General features: G+C 35.9%; 1 protein-coding gene across 1 annotated transcript in view; it reads left to right on the top strand.

Moving 5' to 3' along the window:
• The window catches only part of LOC125674523 (peptidase inhibitor 16-like), a 33,300-nt gene extending 18,823 nt beyond the window's left edge, over positions 1-14,477 (top strand). Inside the window, exons 12-19 of the mRNA XM_056159317.1 lie at positions 621-712; positions 1,446-1,528; positions 2,236-2,340; positions 9,687-9,806; positions 12,242-12,397; positions 12,579-12,830; positions 14,170-14,211; positions 14,322-14,477. Of these exons, the coding sequence (XP_056015292.1) occupies positions 621-712; positions 1,446-1,528; positions 2,236-2,340; positions 9,687-9,806; positions 12,242-12,397; positions 12,579-12,830; positions 14,170-14,211; positions 14,322-14,377 (906 nt within the window). The 3' untranslated portion in view covers positions 14,378-14,477. The remainder of the gene's footprint in view (positions 1-620; positions 713-1,445; positions 1,529-2,235; positions 2,341-9,686; positions 9,807-12,241; positions 12,398-12,578; positions 12,831-14,169; positions 14,212-14,321) is intronic.
• The last annotated feature ends 1,456 nt before the right edge of the window (positions 14,478-15,933 follow it).

Here is a 15,933-nt window from a genome sequence, read left to right as displayed (position 1 = left end):
TGTTTGTATGTTTCTGTATACCTGTGTTTGTCTGTGTCTACATGTTTGTATGTTTCTGTGTATATACCTGTGTTTGTCTGTGTCTACATGTTTGTATGTTTCTGTGTGTATACCTGTGTTTGTCTGTGTCTACATGTTTGTATGTTTCTGTGTATATACCTGTGTTTGTGTCTACATGTTTGTATGTTTCTGTGTGTATACCTGTGTTTGTCTGTGTCTACATGTTTGTATGTTTCTGTATACCTGTGTTTGTCTGTGTCTACATGTTTGTATGTTTCTGTGTATATACCTGTGTTTTCTGTATTTATAATGATGTGTGTTTGTGTCTATGTATGTGTTTGAGAGTCCAATTCTACATGTGTCTATCTGCGTATATCTATGTATGTATTTTTCTGTTTAAATTTGTGTGTATATTTGATTTTGTCTGCATGTTTCTATGTATATATGTATATCTACATGTATGTAAGTGCTTTTGTGTATAGAGGTTTCTACATATTTGTGTTTGTTTGTGTGTCACACAAGTTGGTTATTAATATCTGACTTTAACCTTGTTCAATGACCCTGACAGACTCTTCAGAATATTATAGTGAGTACTACTTGATTATATTTTGATTTTACAGATTGTATGGGCAGACTCCATAAAAGTGGGTTGTGGCTACGCCCACTGCCAAGCGAAAGGAGTACACTACTATGTGTGTAATTACTCTCCAGGGTGAGTAGTCAATATTACTATACATCAGTCAATATATCCATATATTAGTCAATATCAGCATATATCAGTCATTATTACCATACATCAGTCAATATCACCATACATCAGTCAATATCACCATATATCAGTCAATATTAATCTACATTAGTCAATGTCACCATGTATCAGACAATATCACCAGAAGTGACTATAATCATGCATTAGTCAATATCACCATACATTAGTCAATATCATTTGTCAATATCACCACACATTAGCCAATACAACCAGAGACTGGGCAGCGCGAAGGTAAGGGGAAAAACCCAACATTGTACAATCAATACAATCAAACATAAGCAGTACATCCAGACCTTTATCTAATCGATTTAACCAGACAGGTGGTCAAGATATAAATAATCACTACAATCAGCTATAACTTGTCAATAACCAGAATGATAATGGTAAACTCTAAATTATGAATTCAAACTGGGACCTTATAACTAGATCAGTTTATCTAAAACCACGCTCTTTCGTTCTGATTACCGATTACAGTGGCGGATCTGGAGACGGATGGCGGATCTAGAGAGGGGATGCAGGGATTGCAACTCCACCCCATTTGGTTGAATATCTGTTTCTTAAAAATGGTTTTAAGCCAATCACTAGATAAGGCTAGACTATGTTTTTTTAGTGACGTGAACACAGTTTTACAAATAACAAACAAATCTCAGATTGATACAGATGTTATCTTTTACAGAGGGAATTCTTACAATATGCAGCCTTATAAAAACGGCACCAGCTGTGCTGACTGTCCCAACAGATGTGAAAATAACCTTTGCAGTAAGTATGAGGCAAAATGTATTTCAGGACATGCGTGACGTTTCTCAATAATATATACTGTTTCATGACATTCACGTACGTCCTATTTTGTTTCTACAAAAATATTGATGTGTATGCAACAGGGGATGCTTACTCCTCCTAGGCACCTGATCCCACCTCCGTGTTTGCCCAACTATCTATTTTGTATTGCTTATAGGAGTTATGAGATTGATCACTGTTCGTTATCTTCACCTTGCATTGCAATGTCGTCTGTTTTAGAGTTAGCATATTTTGAATGTTCCTGGTTGTTACAATTAAAAACGAAAATCCAGCTCATACGTATTACGTAAAAAATCTTTGAAACAATCGGGTATCCAACCGGTATCCGAACCTTGAAATCTTGCTTTACTAGTTAATCGATGTAACTAACCACTGACTTACGAAAGCAGATATATAAAGGCTGCATGTGCAACATGAAAATTCAACATATTTTGTAAATTATACAAGAATTCTTCATATCGAGATGATGATGAAAAAAAAATTGGAGAACATATCAAAATGTGTTCTTGTATAAAAATTTTGTTCACTTTATTTAGAAATAATCTAATTACATGTACATGAGGGACGCGCAGTTGATGAAGTAATAGAGTTATGAAGTTCAATTGAATAATGTCTACCTTTCCGCGTGTCCTGTAGCCCTATGTACATTATTTGTCGCTTTCTTTCAGATTGTGGTGGAGTGGTTTGTGAGAACGATGGAATTCTTGACTTGACCACGTGTACATGTCATTGCTCACTGAACAGACCTTACTATACCGGAAGCCAGTGTTCACGTGAGTGGTTTTATTGTCCCAGTAAGTAAATGCTTACCATTGCACTGCTCACTGACACTCGAATCTACTCCGATCGATATCAAATGATGATAAATCTACAACACTCAGTGTTACCAATATACTACCGTGAACTCTCCCACGCCGATTCCAGTACTCAACACTCGGTAGATATTATCAAATGTGGTAGGTCCAAAGTGTAGTAGAAGGAAACCACTTATAAATCCTGAAAATAAAGGGTAGATGGATTAGTGTTTTATACCGATTATTAGGCCGTTCTTGGAACACTGATTTTGACTACGGATAACTCCGCTTACCTGATCAAGACATCATGCTCACTGCAGGTGTGGCCGATCGACAGGGGATGCTTACTCCTTCCAGGAACCTGATCCCACCTCTGGTATATCCAGGAATCCGTGCTTGTCCAACTCTTTATTTTGTATTCCTGATAGGAGTTATAAGATTGATCACTGTTCGTTTTTTTTTTTTTTTTTTTTTTTTTTTTTTGCCTTCCATTGGTGCTTAATAATTTAAAAGCACCAAATCAGAGGAAAACACTACTCAGACACTTAACATGTTATTTTCCAAGTGGGACCAGCTGGAGAACTTGATTTCACTTTTGTTCAAACAAGTGACAAACAAAATAAAAAAAATTAAAAAGTTCGAAACAATAACCACTAATATTGAAAATCCTAAAATTGTAGGGCAGGGGACAATTTCCCCCATTCCAAACTTCAAATTTCTATCGAGGGGAGGGAGTGTTCGCCCATTAAGACATGGGTTCAATTTATCAGTTAAATTCTACACTCTTTTCAATCAATTCCATTACATGAAATAAAACTTATATCTTTAAATGAACAGTTGGGACAGACAGGTTCTTTATATATAGTAATATCTCCCCTTCCTTTGTTTACAAGTGGGGGTGGGGTGTGCAACAAATTTCATGTTATGAAAGAGAATTAAAAAAAAAAAAATGTTGACTCAGAGACAACTCGGAGGTCTTCTATCCCATCATGATTAACCTTTTCTCTTCCGGCACATTTTATACTTTTCTTTGTGATTAATTTTGATAGTTATTATGACTAGTCGTAACAAGATGTACTGTGAGCAATGCTCACTAAGAATACCCCTGCTTACCCCAGTCTCCCAACGGGTGCTGTTAATAGGTATAAATTACCTCTTTCCTGAGTGTAAAAATATGGTATGCCTTTGTAGAGGAAAATGGAATATATAGTCCGAACACAAATCCATGGCATAAACTTATAATTTTGACCTTGAGATCAAAGGTGAAGGTCATAAAGAGGTCATGAATGTACATGACACACAGTCTCATGGTGATACACCCATGTCTTATGGTATGAATATGTCAAAACCCTATAATCAATTTTGACCTTTAGGTCAAAGTTCAAGGTCATATAGAGGTAATGAAGGTACTCGACACATCGTCTCATAATGATACACTCATGTGTCAAATATGATATGCCTATGTCAAAGAACAAAGAAGTCATGGCCCTGACACGAATCTATTGTAAAAACTTTTAATTTTGACCTTCAGGTCAAGGTCATATGGAGGTCATGAAGGTACATGACACATCGTCTCATGATGATACACTCATGTGTCAAATATGATATGCCTATGTCAAAGAACAAAGATGTCTTGGCCCTGACACGAATCCATTTAAAAACTTTTAATTTTGACCTTCAGGTCAAGGTCATATGGAGGTCATGAAGGTACATGACACATCGTCTCATGGTGATACACTCATGTGTCAAATATGGTATGCCTATGTAAAAAAACAACAAAGAAGTTATGGCCCGGACACGAATCCATTGTAAAAAACCTTTAATTTTGACCTTGAGGTCAAGGGTCAAGGTCATATAGACGTCATGAAGGCACTTGACACATCGTCTTATGGTGATCCACCTTTGTGCCAAATATGGTATGTCTGAGTCAAAGAACAAAGAAGTTATGGCCCGGACACGAATCTGCACAGACAGACAGACGGCCGGACGGACGGATAGACGGACAGACGGACAGACAGACAGAATAATTCCAATATACCCCCCAGAACTTCGTTCGGGGGGTATAACTGTTATTGTGAATAATCACGGCGTTTATTGTGATTAAGCGTGACATTCATTATGCGTAATTGTGATGTTTAATGTAACCGACCAACATGTATGTCAACGGCGTTTTATATGTTAACAATTTTGTAAATTCCCTATTCTATGTGCGTATACGTCAAGTCGCGATAACAGAAATTCGCGAGTGCTTTACTTGTATTTAAAGCTGACATGAATTAATAAATATAGTATAATTCTATATGTCCGCCATATTTCTCTGCTAATCCGCCATATTAGTTGGAATTTCTATTGTTATATGTATCAGGGTTCGCATGGTATATAAGGGGACGAGCTTTGCTACGCTTCACTTCACATCAGTGTCTTCGATTTACCTGTGCGGGTAACTTCGACAGATAACACGTACATCTCCGATACTAATTTATAGGACATCAAGAAGAAATGAAATCACGTTTTGGAACACCACGCAGTGCTCAAAATTATAATAAACATATCGCACAGTAGTAAATCATTCTAAATATATATATTTGGATAAATATATATAGAATGCCTTTTCTTTACGTGAACGTGCGTACATTTGCAGTAAATATGTCAAAACTATACAAAAATGCGGAGAAATTTTTCATCTTTTATCTATTGATAAAATGGAATAAGCAAAGAGTATACAATCTATACCATTCACAATTACTTCAAGTAAAAGGCAAAGACATAAATACTACTGTATTTATAAAAATGGCATGTATGCTCGCCATGAAAACGCATCGAATGCGGACGACTATTTACCTGGGCCTACTCGTAATATCTGTAAAGGACCGCAGATGTACGTGTACTTTTGTCGAAAATACTCTAAGTAGTAGTAAAACTCCCTTTATTTGCATAATCCATGAAACAAAACGATAAACTCCATTTGCATTCCAACAGTAAACAACATTGTCCATTGTACAGACTGCGACACACTTAGCTCGTGCCGATCAGCTATCTTCAATAAGGGAAGTATCAGAGAATAATATTTACCCTGTATTGTGCATGAATCCTTATACCATATGATTTACTGGTCAGAGTATTGCAGATTTATAAATCAGGAAATCATTTAGGTACATAAATTTGCATATACAACACTGTACGAGTGTACGGAGAGAGAGAGAGAGAGAGAGAGAGAGAGAGAGAGAGAGAGAGAGAGATAACGATGAGAGAGAGATAGAGAGAGAACCGATGATCTTGTAGTAATCGAGATCTTAACAAGACAAATGATATCGTTAATTCAATAAAAAGAGAACAGTACTAGTAACTCAATATTGCTTTCATTAATTAATAATACAGATTTATTTGATTCATTTAAAGGACGCAATAATTAAACATTAAACATATTTTTAAATAATGTTATTTTCAATTACTTAATTTTATGCTAATTTGGCGCTCAATAGATCTTATATATCTATGCCATTTTGCGTTATTACATTCTGCGTCGAACTCGACGCAAATTGTACTAATGCAAAATGTAATCATCAAGTATATCATATCATGCGTCGTTATCAAACATCAAGGAGAGAGGACAAGAGTGTCTGTCACCCACCTTTAATAACAATATCCATTTTTTGTTAGTTTGTAATGCAAATAAAAGATACATTGAGTGACAACCCCTCCCCCACTTACCCCAGCTTGAAAGTTCTGATATAATAGTAGAAGACACACACCACCACCAATTAAGAAAATGAGGATATGAGGCACTCATAGTAGAGGACTCTAACCATCCCATCCGACCCCCAACGATTGAAGAAAATGAAGTGTAGGGGGAAATTATTGAGGTAGTCAAAGTAAAAGACTCTTTAACCCTTCACCCCCACATTAGGACTTTGAACATCGGACAAAACATCTTGGTTTGTTTGGGTGTTTTGTTTTATTTTATTGCTGTTTTCGTCATCTTTTTTAACTATTATTTTGAATGGCAAGAACTTTTGAAGAATCCAATTTTCCATTTTTTCTCCTGTTGTACCCCCCCCCCTATGAAAAATGACGATACATGTCTGGTTATTACATGTACATTTTGCTTTGCAACACATGCATGTATACTAATTGTATGGTGCATGTAGAATTGCACCCTTTACTAAGTTTTCCTTCATTTACATAGTGTAAGGAATGGTAAACCAAAATCACAAAACAAAATGCATAAAGACCAAAATATTTTCAAGCGTAGGAACTTCATTCATGAGCACATGTATTCAGAAAAATTGCATGCATGCATTGCAGGACTATAGTATTTGTGTGTTTTAACGTTTCTGTAACATGCCATAATGATTACTTTGAGGCTTGAGTGTAATTTATTCATAAATATTTTCATTTCGTAGATCTGGCGCAATGGCCATACTGCTGTACGTAGAAATTTCAAATTCAAATGTATTCGATAAGATGTTAGTATGCATAAATCAGTAAAATTCGTGTTGAGGTTTTATTTGAAATGATACAATGTCAATATACTGTAATGCATTAGTAGGATATGCAGAAGGCAAGAGTATAAACATTTTGTTTTTTCATTATCAGTATCAATATCTATATGATCACGAAAAAACATTAAATAATTTATATCCGGATTCATTTATACCGATTTAGATATCAATAAAAACAAAGCTGCATAGTTTGGGAGAGGGGTTTCTAATGAGTCTGATGAAATTAAAAGAAGGAACCCAACATTTGCATTCAAACTAGATGTACTTCAACATGAATTCATTTCTGCTCTGACTGAAAGCATGATTCTAAATTCGGGAACGAATCTTGCATACAAAATAATTAATAGGGAAACACATAGATTCGAGCTCCTTTGGAATTTAATAAAATGTAGATATGCACCTTTCTTTCAACACGAATTGATATGTTGTTTCAGGCACGAAAACAGGGGGTTGGGGTGGGCAGGAAGGCTGGTCTGCTTTTCCCACTTTTTTTGACAATTTACTTTCCCCCCGTTATTCTAACATACACAGTAAGTATTTTTGACATGCACAATTCAAACTAATATTTTTTTTAAAAATTTGTAATGAATTCAATTATAAGCATCAACTCCTGTACGTTTCCAATATATTGTCTATCACAAATTTTTAAATAGCTGGAAATTTTTAATGCTTGTAAGCTTACATTTATATAAGTGATCAATTTTCTTTCCTTCTGTGAAATGATATATTATAAATCGAAGTGTAGGATGGTCTCTCTCTCTCTCTCTCTCTCTCTCTCTCTCTCTCTCAATGAATATGGACATACAGAGACCGTAAATAATTATGTGGTTCCAAAAGAGACAACAAGACTATATTTTCGTTTATAAATTTCCTTTCATATGTGTCTTTGTGTAATGAACTGTTTATTATGGATTGCAAATGTAATACACGCATTTGCACACAGATGTATATTTTCGATCATTATTCCCTTATTTGTATATCCAAGTTTGTATATGATCATCGAGAAATTTTGAATTGCACACGCAATATATCCAACCAGATATTAGATTCCCGATTTCTATAAACTGCAAAACCTCGACCAGACAAACATTCAATACAGGAAAAATTTTCGACTCTGACGTCTCCCCTGATCGGAGACACCCTGTTTGGCACGGGTGAAGTGTGTCGCAGTCTGTATAATGGAATGATAACGTGTTGTAAAGTTCTAACGAGATACAAATGGAGTTTATCATTTTATTTCGTGGATTTATCAGAATAAAGAGAATCTAATATTTTCGGTAAGTGCACATCTCCGATACCTGTTGAATAGACGCCCGTATTTGATACTTTTTTTGGCGATTATACCTTGTGCATTGCATATTATGCATATGGCATGCACCTTTATTTTGCAAGAATTGATATAAATAATATATTTTATGCTCTTTGCCTATTCCATTCTATCAGTATGTAATTGGCAAATGATTTATCCGCATTTATTTTATTAGAAAATGCAAATACTTGCATGCACTTGCAAGTATGCAAGAAAAACTTTTTTTTGTCTAACTTATCTAAACTTCCAGAATGTTGCATTAGTAAACAATCAAAATTTTGTAATTTTGAGCAAAGCATAATGTTTTAAAATGTTATTTTATTTGTTTCTGATTCCCTATATATTCCTATCGGGGATGTGCACTGGTCGAGTCCACCTAGAAAAATCACTCAGGTGTGACAATCACATTTGGGGTATATACGGGTAGAGTAAATTAGGCTACCTGAAAGAAATATGGAGGATAAGATGAGAAAGGTGTACGTATTTATTAATTCATGTCAGCTTTAAGCAATACAAAAATACAAGCGTATGATTTTAGTTGGGTGTAATGCTTCTCGCGAAATTACGCGATAATAAATTCGTCGCATAAAATTAGGAATTTACATCAATTTTCATTCATATTTCGATTCAATGCATCCCTATGAACTCGGGGGAAAAAAGACAACATAGAGTGAGTTCCCCACATCTTCTTCGTACTTAGAAATTTTATCGATTGATTGATTTAATATTGTTTAACGGTCCTCTCGAGAATATTTCACCCATATGGAGACGTCAACACTGCCGGTGAAGGGCTGCAAGATTTAGGCCTATGCTCTGCGCTTATTGCCATTGAGCAGGGAGGGATCTTTATCGTGCCACACCTGCTGTGACATGGGTCCTCGGTTTTTGCGGTCTCATCCGAAGGACCGTCCCATTTAGTCTCCTCTTACGACAAGCAAGGGTTACTGAGGACTTATTTTAACCAGGATCCCCACGATCAAATGAATATAACAACTCAACTTTTTAACGAACGGGATGTTTTCAGCTTCTCCATCGTCAACTTCCCATATGTATGTACATATAGCAATATTCCATTATCACCTGCATATGATATGGTGTTTATCTCTCTCAACTGATTCAATATGCAAGAGCTTGTTCTGCCTATGATCAGTTTTTAAATCGAGGCAGACTACTACCAAACAAGTTGATGTTCCAGGGGTTTCAACAGTATCGTTTAGAGTCAACATTTTGCAAATCCTATAGTCATTATAATGATCCAGTTTGACAATACAACCTACATTTGGGCAAAATACTGTCCGAAATGTTTTATACCGATTGATGGGCCGTTCTTGGCCCACTGATCTAGACTACGGATTGTTCAGGGCTCACAACGGTGTGACCGGCCAACAGGGGATGCTTACTCCTCCTAGGCACCTAGTATATCTGGTATAAACACTCTTGTATATATTGTGACTATTTATGACGTTTGTTGTGATTAATTGTTACGTTTATAACGAGCATCATTTATTTTACAGTGAACTGCTCCGCTCTGACGCCCGACCCTTCCTTCTGTACTTCGTCAGTATCCATAGCCCAGTGTGCCCAGTACAGTAACATACCGTACACGTGTCCCGTCCTTTGTAAAGTGTGTAACTGTAAGTATTATAGTGACATACCATACACGTGCCCCGTCCCTTGTAAAGTGTGTAACTGTAGGTACATGTATTATGCATGAAAGGTGAAGATAACGAACTGATCAATTTCAATTTCTTAACTCCTACAAGCAATACAAAATAGATAGATGGGCAAACACGGACCCCTGGACACACCAGAGGTGGGATCAGGTACCTAGGAGGAGTAAGCATCCCCTGTCGACCGGTCACACCCGCCGTGAGCCCTATATCCTGATCAGGTAAACGGAGTTATCCGCAGTCAAAATCAGTGTGCCAAGAGCGGCTTAACAATCGGTATGAAACACGTCAGACAGCATTTGACCCAATGCAAGGTTGTACTGACGAACTAGATCGTTATAACGACCATAGAATTTGCAAAATGCTGACGTCAATCGAGACTTTTGAAACCCGTGTAACATCAACTTGTTTGTCAATAGCTTACATCGATTTAAAAACTGACCATAAGCAGAACGAGCTCTTGCATATCGAATCAGTTGAGATATATAAACACACCATGGGCAGGTAATAATGGAGTATTGCTACATAAATATGGGGAAGCTGAAATCATTCCGTTTGTCATACAGTTGAGTTGTCAGTTTGCCGTTAATGTCTACTTTCAATAAAATATATAAGTATGAAGCAGAAGTGGACGACTCTGTGGTGTCCTTTATTTCGAGCTCACAGGGATATATCAAATCGACATATGAATGAAAGTTATTATTGTTAATAGACAAAACGTCATCGATACATACCATGCACGTGTCCCGTCCTTAGTAAAGTGTGTAACTGTAAGTATTATAGTAACATACCATACATGTGTCCCGTCCTTTGTAAAGTATGTAACTGTAAGTATTATAGTAACATACCATACACGTGTCCCGTACTTTGTAAAGTGGGTAACTGTAAGTATTATAGTAACATACCATACACGTGTCCCGTCCTTTGTAAAGTGTATAACTGTAAGTATTACAGTAATCAATGATTGTCCTTGATTTGGACAAATCTCCGTGAAATGTCATTTTATTTTGATTGTTAAAGAACAATTTATATACATTATCATTGTTTGATTTGTATCCTTCATTTCTTGTTCAACTTAGTAAAATAGACTTTTGTGACAATTGTATTGTTATCTTATCCGATACAAAATTGTTATTAGAAAATATTAGATTAGAAAATGTCCCTAGAATATACAGTGTAGGACCATTTTTATGTACTCAATTATTCTCGTAATTAAATTTCTATTTATAAGTGTTCAGTCAAACTGGTGTGTTTATTATTCTGGTAATGATATTTCTATTTATAACTTGTGTGTTTATTATTTCTATTTATAACTTGTGTGTTTATTATTTCTATTTATAACTTGTGTGTTTCATTTTTGAAAAATATGTCGACGTGAAGCGTAATGAATTTATTAATTTTTACATAAAATTTTCTTTCGATCTTTCAGCCGTTAAAGTAACCCTACTACATGTTGTTTACAACTACAACGCAAGGAAAATGATGGTCATCAGTACAATTTGTAGATTATATAGATATAAAACTTATACGGTATCAATTTTGATGCACCAGGTGCGCATTTCGACAAATAATGTCTCTTCAGGGATGCTCAACCAAATTTTTTGAAATCCGAAATATCAGTAAACTTATAGGCCCTAAGAGCTATTTTTGGGAAAAACAGTCCACCAGCAGATGCCTCGAGTCAGGGGTCATAACATAAGACTTATACGGTACCAATTTTGATGCACCAGATGCGCATTTCGACAAATAATGTCTCTTCAGTGATGTTCAACCGAAATTTTTGAAATCTGAAATACCAGTAAACTTGTAGGCCCTAAGAGCTATCTTAGGGGAAATCAGAGTGCCAAAAAAGTGGAGTCGAATTCGTCCAAGGATAAGAGCTATGCATGAGGGAGATAATCCTTAATTTTGAAATGAATTTCTAAATTTTATCACAGCGATTAAATATACATCCGTATTTTCAAGCTAGTAACTGGGCTGTAGAGACCCTCGGGGGCTAACAGTCCACCAGCAGATACCTCGACGCAGGTGTCATAATATAAAACTTATACGGTACCAATTTTGATGCACCAGATGCGCATTTCGACAAATAATGTCTCTTCAGTGATGTTCAACCGAAATTTTTGAAATCCGAAATACCAGTAAACTTGTAGGCCCTAAGAGCTATTTTGGGGAAAAACAGAGTGCCAAAAAAAGTGGAGTCAAATTCGTCAAGGGATAAGAACTATGCATGAGGGAGATAATCCTTAATTTTGAAATGAATTTCTAAATTTTATCACAGCGATTAAATATACATCCGTATTTTCAAGCTAGTAACGAAGTACTACAGTGTATACCGTCCAAACTGTTGATATTTCTATAGGTTACTGTATAAGTATATGGTTTTCACATTCTTTTAGACAGTCTAGCGTCTGTAGCGAAGACAACAACAACGTCCTCCACCTCGATCTCTAATTCCATAATGACCACAACAGTACCTTTGACGTCATCACAGGTTGCACCGTCAACTACCTCACAGATTGCACAAACAACTACGAAGTCAATAAGAAATCAAGGTAAGAATCTTTTATATCATACATATAAATCAAAGGCAAAACTAAAAATATCTTGTTTAATGTCCCACTCGAGAATTTTTTACTTGTATTTAAGAAATGAACAGCACTTTAGAGCTGTTCATGGTCAGTATGAACGGATTTAGATTTGAGACAAATTCTGTGAATCGCACATTTTTTTCAGACAGACTTGCGCCTGTTGCGGAGACAACAACAAAGTCTTCCACCTCGACCTCCAATTCTATAATGACCACAACGGTACCTTTGACGTCATCGCAGATAGCACAAACAACTACGTCACAGGTTGCACAAACAACTACAGCACAGGTTGCGCCGTCAACTACGTCACAGATTGCACAGACAACTACGTCACAGATTGTACAGACAACTACGTCACAGATTGCACAGACAACTACAAAGTCAGTAACAGACCAAGGTAAGAATGTTTTATATCATATGATTGAATAAGCCCGTGCTTTGTGATTGGCTGTAATCTAACATTATGTTCTATGGAACTCCAAATTGATATAAACTCAGTAATTGAAGGTATTTTTATTCATTCGAAGATATCATAAATTCGTTTCATGCGCACAATTCAGTTGAAGATCTCTTCAAATAATTGATAATATCTTCAATTCTGAGTTATTGCGCGAATTAATTGAATAGTTACATGTAATAGCATATACTAGTCTGTTGAATTGATGAGGACTACAATTTAATCTTTCATGATAACAATATGATTGATGCAGGCCACAATTCAGTTGAAGAAAGAAATAATTCAATTGATGTATGCATCAATTCAATTAATGTGAGCAATAATTAAATTATTGCTATCTTCAACTCTCAAGTCATCGTCACAAACCACGATTTTAAATCCACACACGCTGCCTCAAATGATGATGGAGACAATCGACGAGAAGCTATCTAATTATCCACAGCGGAATCAATCGTAAGAATTGATGAATGGATTAATTCCTTACAAAATCGTTGTAAATATTTGTATTTTCAATAGAATGAAAGAGGTCATTAAATCATTTATACTGAGCTCCAAATTAAATTTTGTTAGCAATAATCTTTACCACAATAATGCCCTCATTAAATGAATTGATGAGAACAATAACACATCAAATCAATTATTGCTTTCATCAATTCAACTGATACACTTATCAAATCAACATTGTACACAATGATTGTTTTGGTGCGCGTATCAACTCAATGTTATTGTGCGCAGTAATTGAATTGATATCTACAAATGATTAAAGATATCTTCAATTATTTGAGTGTTTGTTAATTTTGCACTCCAAAACTTTCACCTTCGGCACTACTAGTAAGAAGGCCGCAAGTTCAACCCCAGGAAGGAGGCGGAAGTGGGTATCGGTTATAGTGAATTTCTATGTGCTTTATATCAAGTATTCATATAGGCCAGGGTAGTTAAACGCTTGGTTCATATCTTTTCAAGTTTTAGTTCTTTGTCTATTTAATTTTTTGTCAGATATTTTGATATGAGGGCTGCGATATTGTAAAATCATACGCTTGAAATGACTGTAAATTTGATATCAAGAAAGTTCATCTCACAAAAACATGTGTATACAAGTCTTTTCACAAATAGAGAAATCAGTTTTGAATATCACTGACAAATATTCGTTTCATATTTCAAAATGAGAGAAAATAGCTCCGAATATTTTTTATACCTGTACAATTATGATCATTTATACACCATGATAATTACTAGTATAATGATATCCTTGTATCACGTGTTACATTGTATTTTGTAGCCAGACAAAGCAGCGGAGCTCACCGATTGTTCGTTTACTCTGGTGAGTAGAGTTCTCTTTATATGAGTACACTATGGCTTGTACATTCTTACTCGTGTCAATTTCATATCCTGTGTATATTCCTTGTAATAATGAGATTTTCTTATTTACAGGTCTCTCTCAATTTCTGCTACAGATTGGGGTTGTGATTTTAAGATTAAATATGTAAAGTAAACTTCAGTGCACGAACAAACAGCCTTAATTTCATTTTTGTTGTATCCTTTATGTCTCTTGAACTATTTTGAGTCCATCTAAATTAGTGAGGTAAAATTGAATGATTTATTAGAAAATGAATCAAATACAGTCCCTGTTATATCATAACGTATCCAGAAAATTTTCAAAGGGAAGGGGGTGAAGAGTCCAAAATTACTAATACAAAAGATTGATTTAGTTAAAAGATATTGAAACAAAGGGTGATGACTCTTGTAACGCCCATCTAAATCTACTGCTGAATAGTACAAGCAAACCAGCTTGTTCTTTAAATAAATTCTTTACTTAGCCGAACTGCATCTAGATTAATACAAACTGTAATTCGATAGTAAGAGGGTCATGGGCCACTATAACTATACTCCCCGAACGAAGTTCTGGGGGGTATATAGGAATCACTCTGTTGTCTGTCTGTCCGTCTGTCCGTCCGTCTGTCTGTCTGTGCAGATTCGTGTCCGGGCCATAACTTCTTTGTTCTTTGACTTAGGCATACCATATTTGGCACACAGGTAGATCACCATAAGACAATGTGTCAAGTACCTTGATGACCTCTATATGACCTTGACCCTTGACCTCAAGGTCAAAATTAAAGGTTTTATAATGGATTCGTGTCCGGGCCATAACTTCTTTGTTCTTTGACATAGGCATACCATATTTGACACATGAGTGTATCACCATGAGACGATGTGTCATGTACCTTCATGACCTCCATATGACCTTGACCTCAAGGTCAAAAGTAAAGGTTTTTACAATGGATTCGTGTCCAGGCCATAACTTCTTTGTTCTTTGACATAGGCATACCATATTTGACACATGAGTGTATACCATGAGACGATGTGTCATGTACATTCATGACCTCTTTATGACCTTGACCTTTGATCTCAAGGTCAAAATTATAGGTTTATGCCATGGATTTGTGTTCGGACTATATCTTACATTTTCTTCTACAAATGCATACCATATTTTTACACTCAGGAAAGAGGTAATTTATACCTATTAACAACACCCTTTGGGAGATTGGGGTAAGCGGGGGGTATTCTTAGTGAGCATTGCTCACAGTACATCTTGTTTAGTTCTATATACATTTATATAATTCCAAATGCAACAGCTTGTTCTTCTGTCTATGATCAGTTTTCAAATCGAGGTAAGCTACTGACAACCAAGTTGATGGTGCAGGGTTTTCAACAGTCTTGTTTAAAGTCAGCATTTCGCAAATTCTATAGTCGTTAAAACGATCTAATTTGCCAATACAACCTATCATTGGGTCAAATCCTGTCTGACGTGTTTCATACCAATTCTTAGACCGTTTTTGGCACACTGATTTTGATTACGAATAACTCCGTTTTACTTGATCAAGATATAGGGCTCACGGCAGGTGAGACCGGTCGACAAGGGATGCTTACTCCTCCTAGGCATCTGATCCCACCTCTGCTATGTCCAGGGGTCCGTGATTGCCCAACTATCTACATGTAATAATAATAATAACAATCTATATGACTATGAATAACCACTCTAAGT

The sequence above is a fragment of the Ostrea edulis genome, chromosome 3 (assembly GCF_947568905.1).
Source record: "Ostrea edulis chromosome 3, xbOstEdul1.1, whole genome shotgun sequence".
NCBI classification, from domain to species: Eukaryota; Metazoa; Mollusca; class Bivalvia; order Ostreida; family Ostreidae; genus Ostrea; species Ostrea edulis.
This window is presented reverse-complemented; position numbering and strand designations above follow the sequence as displayed.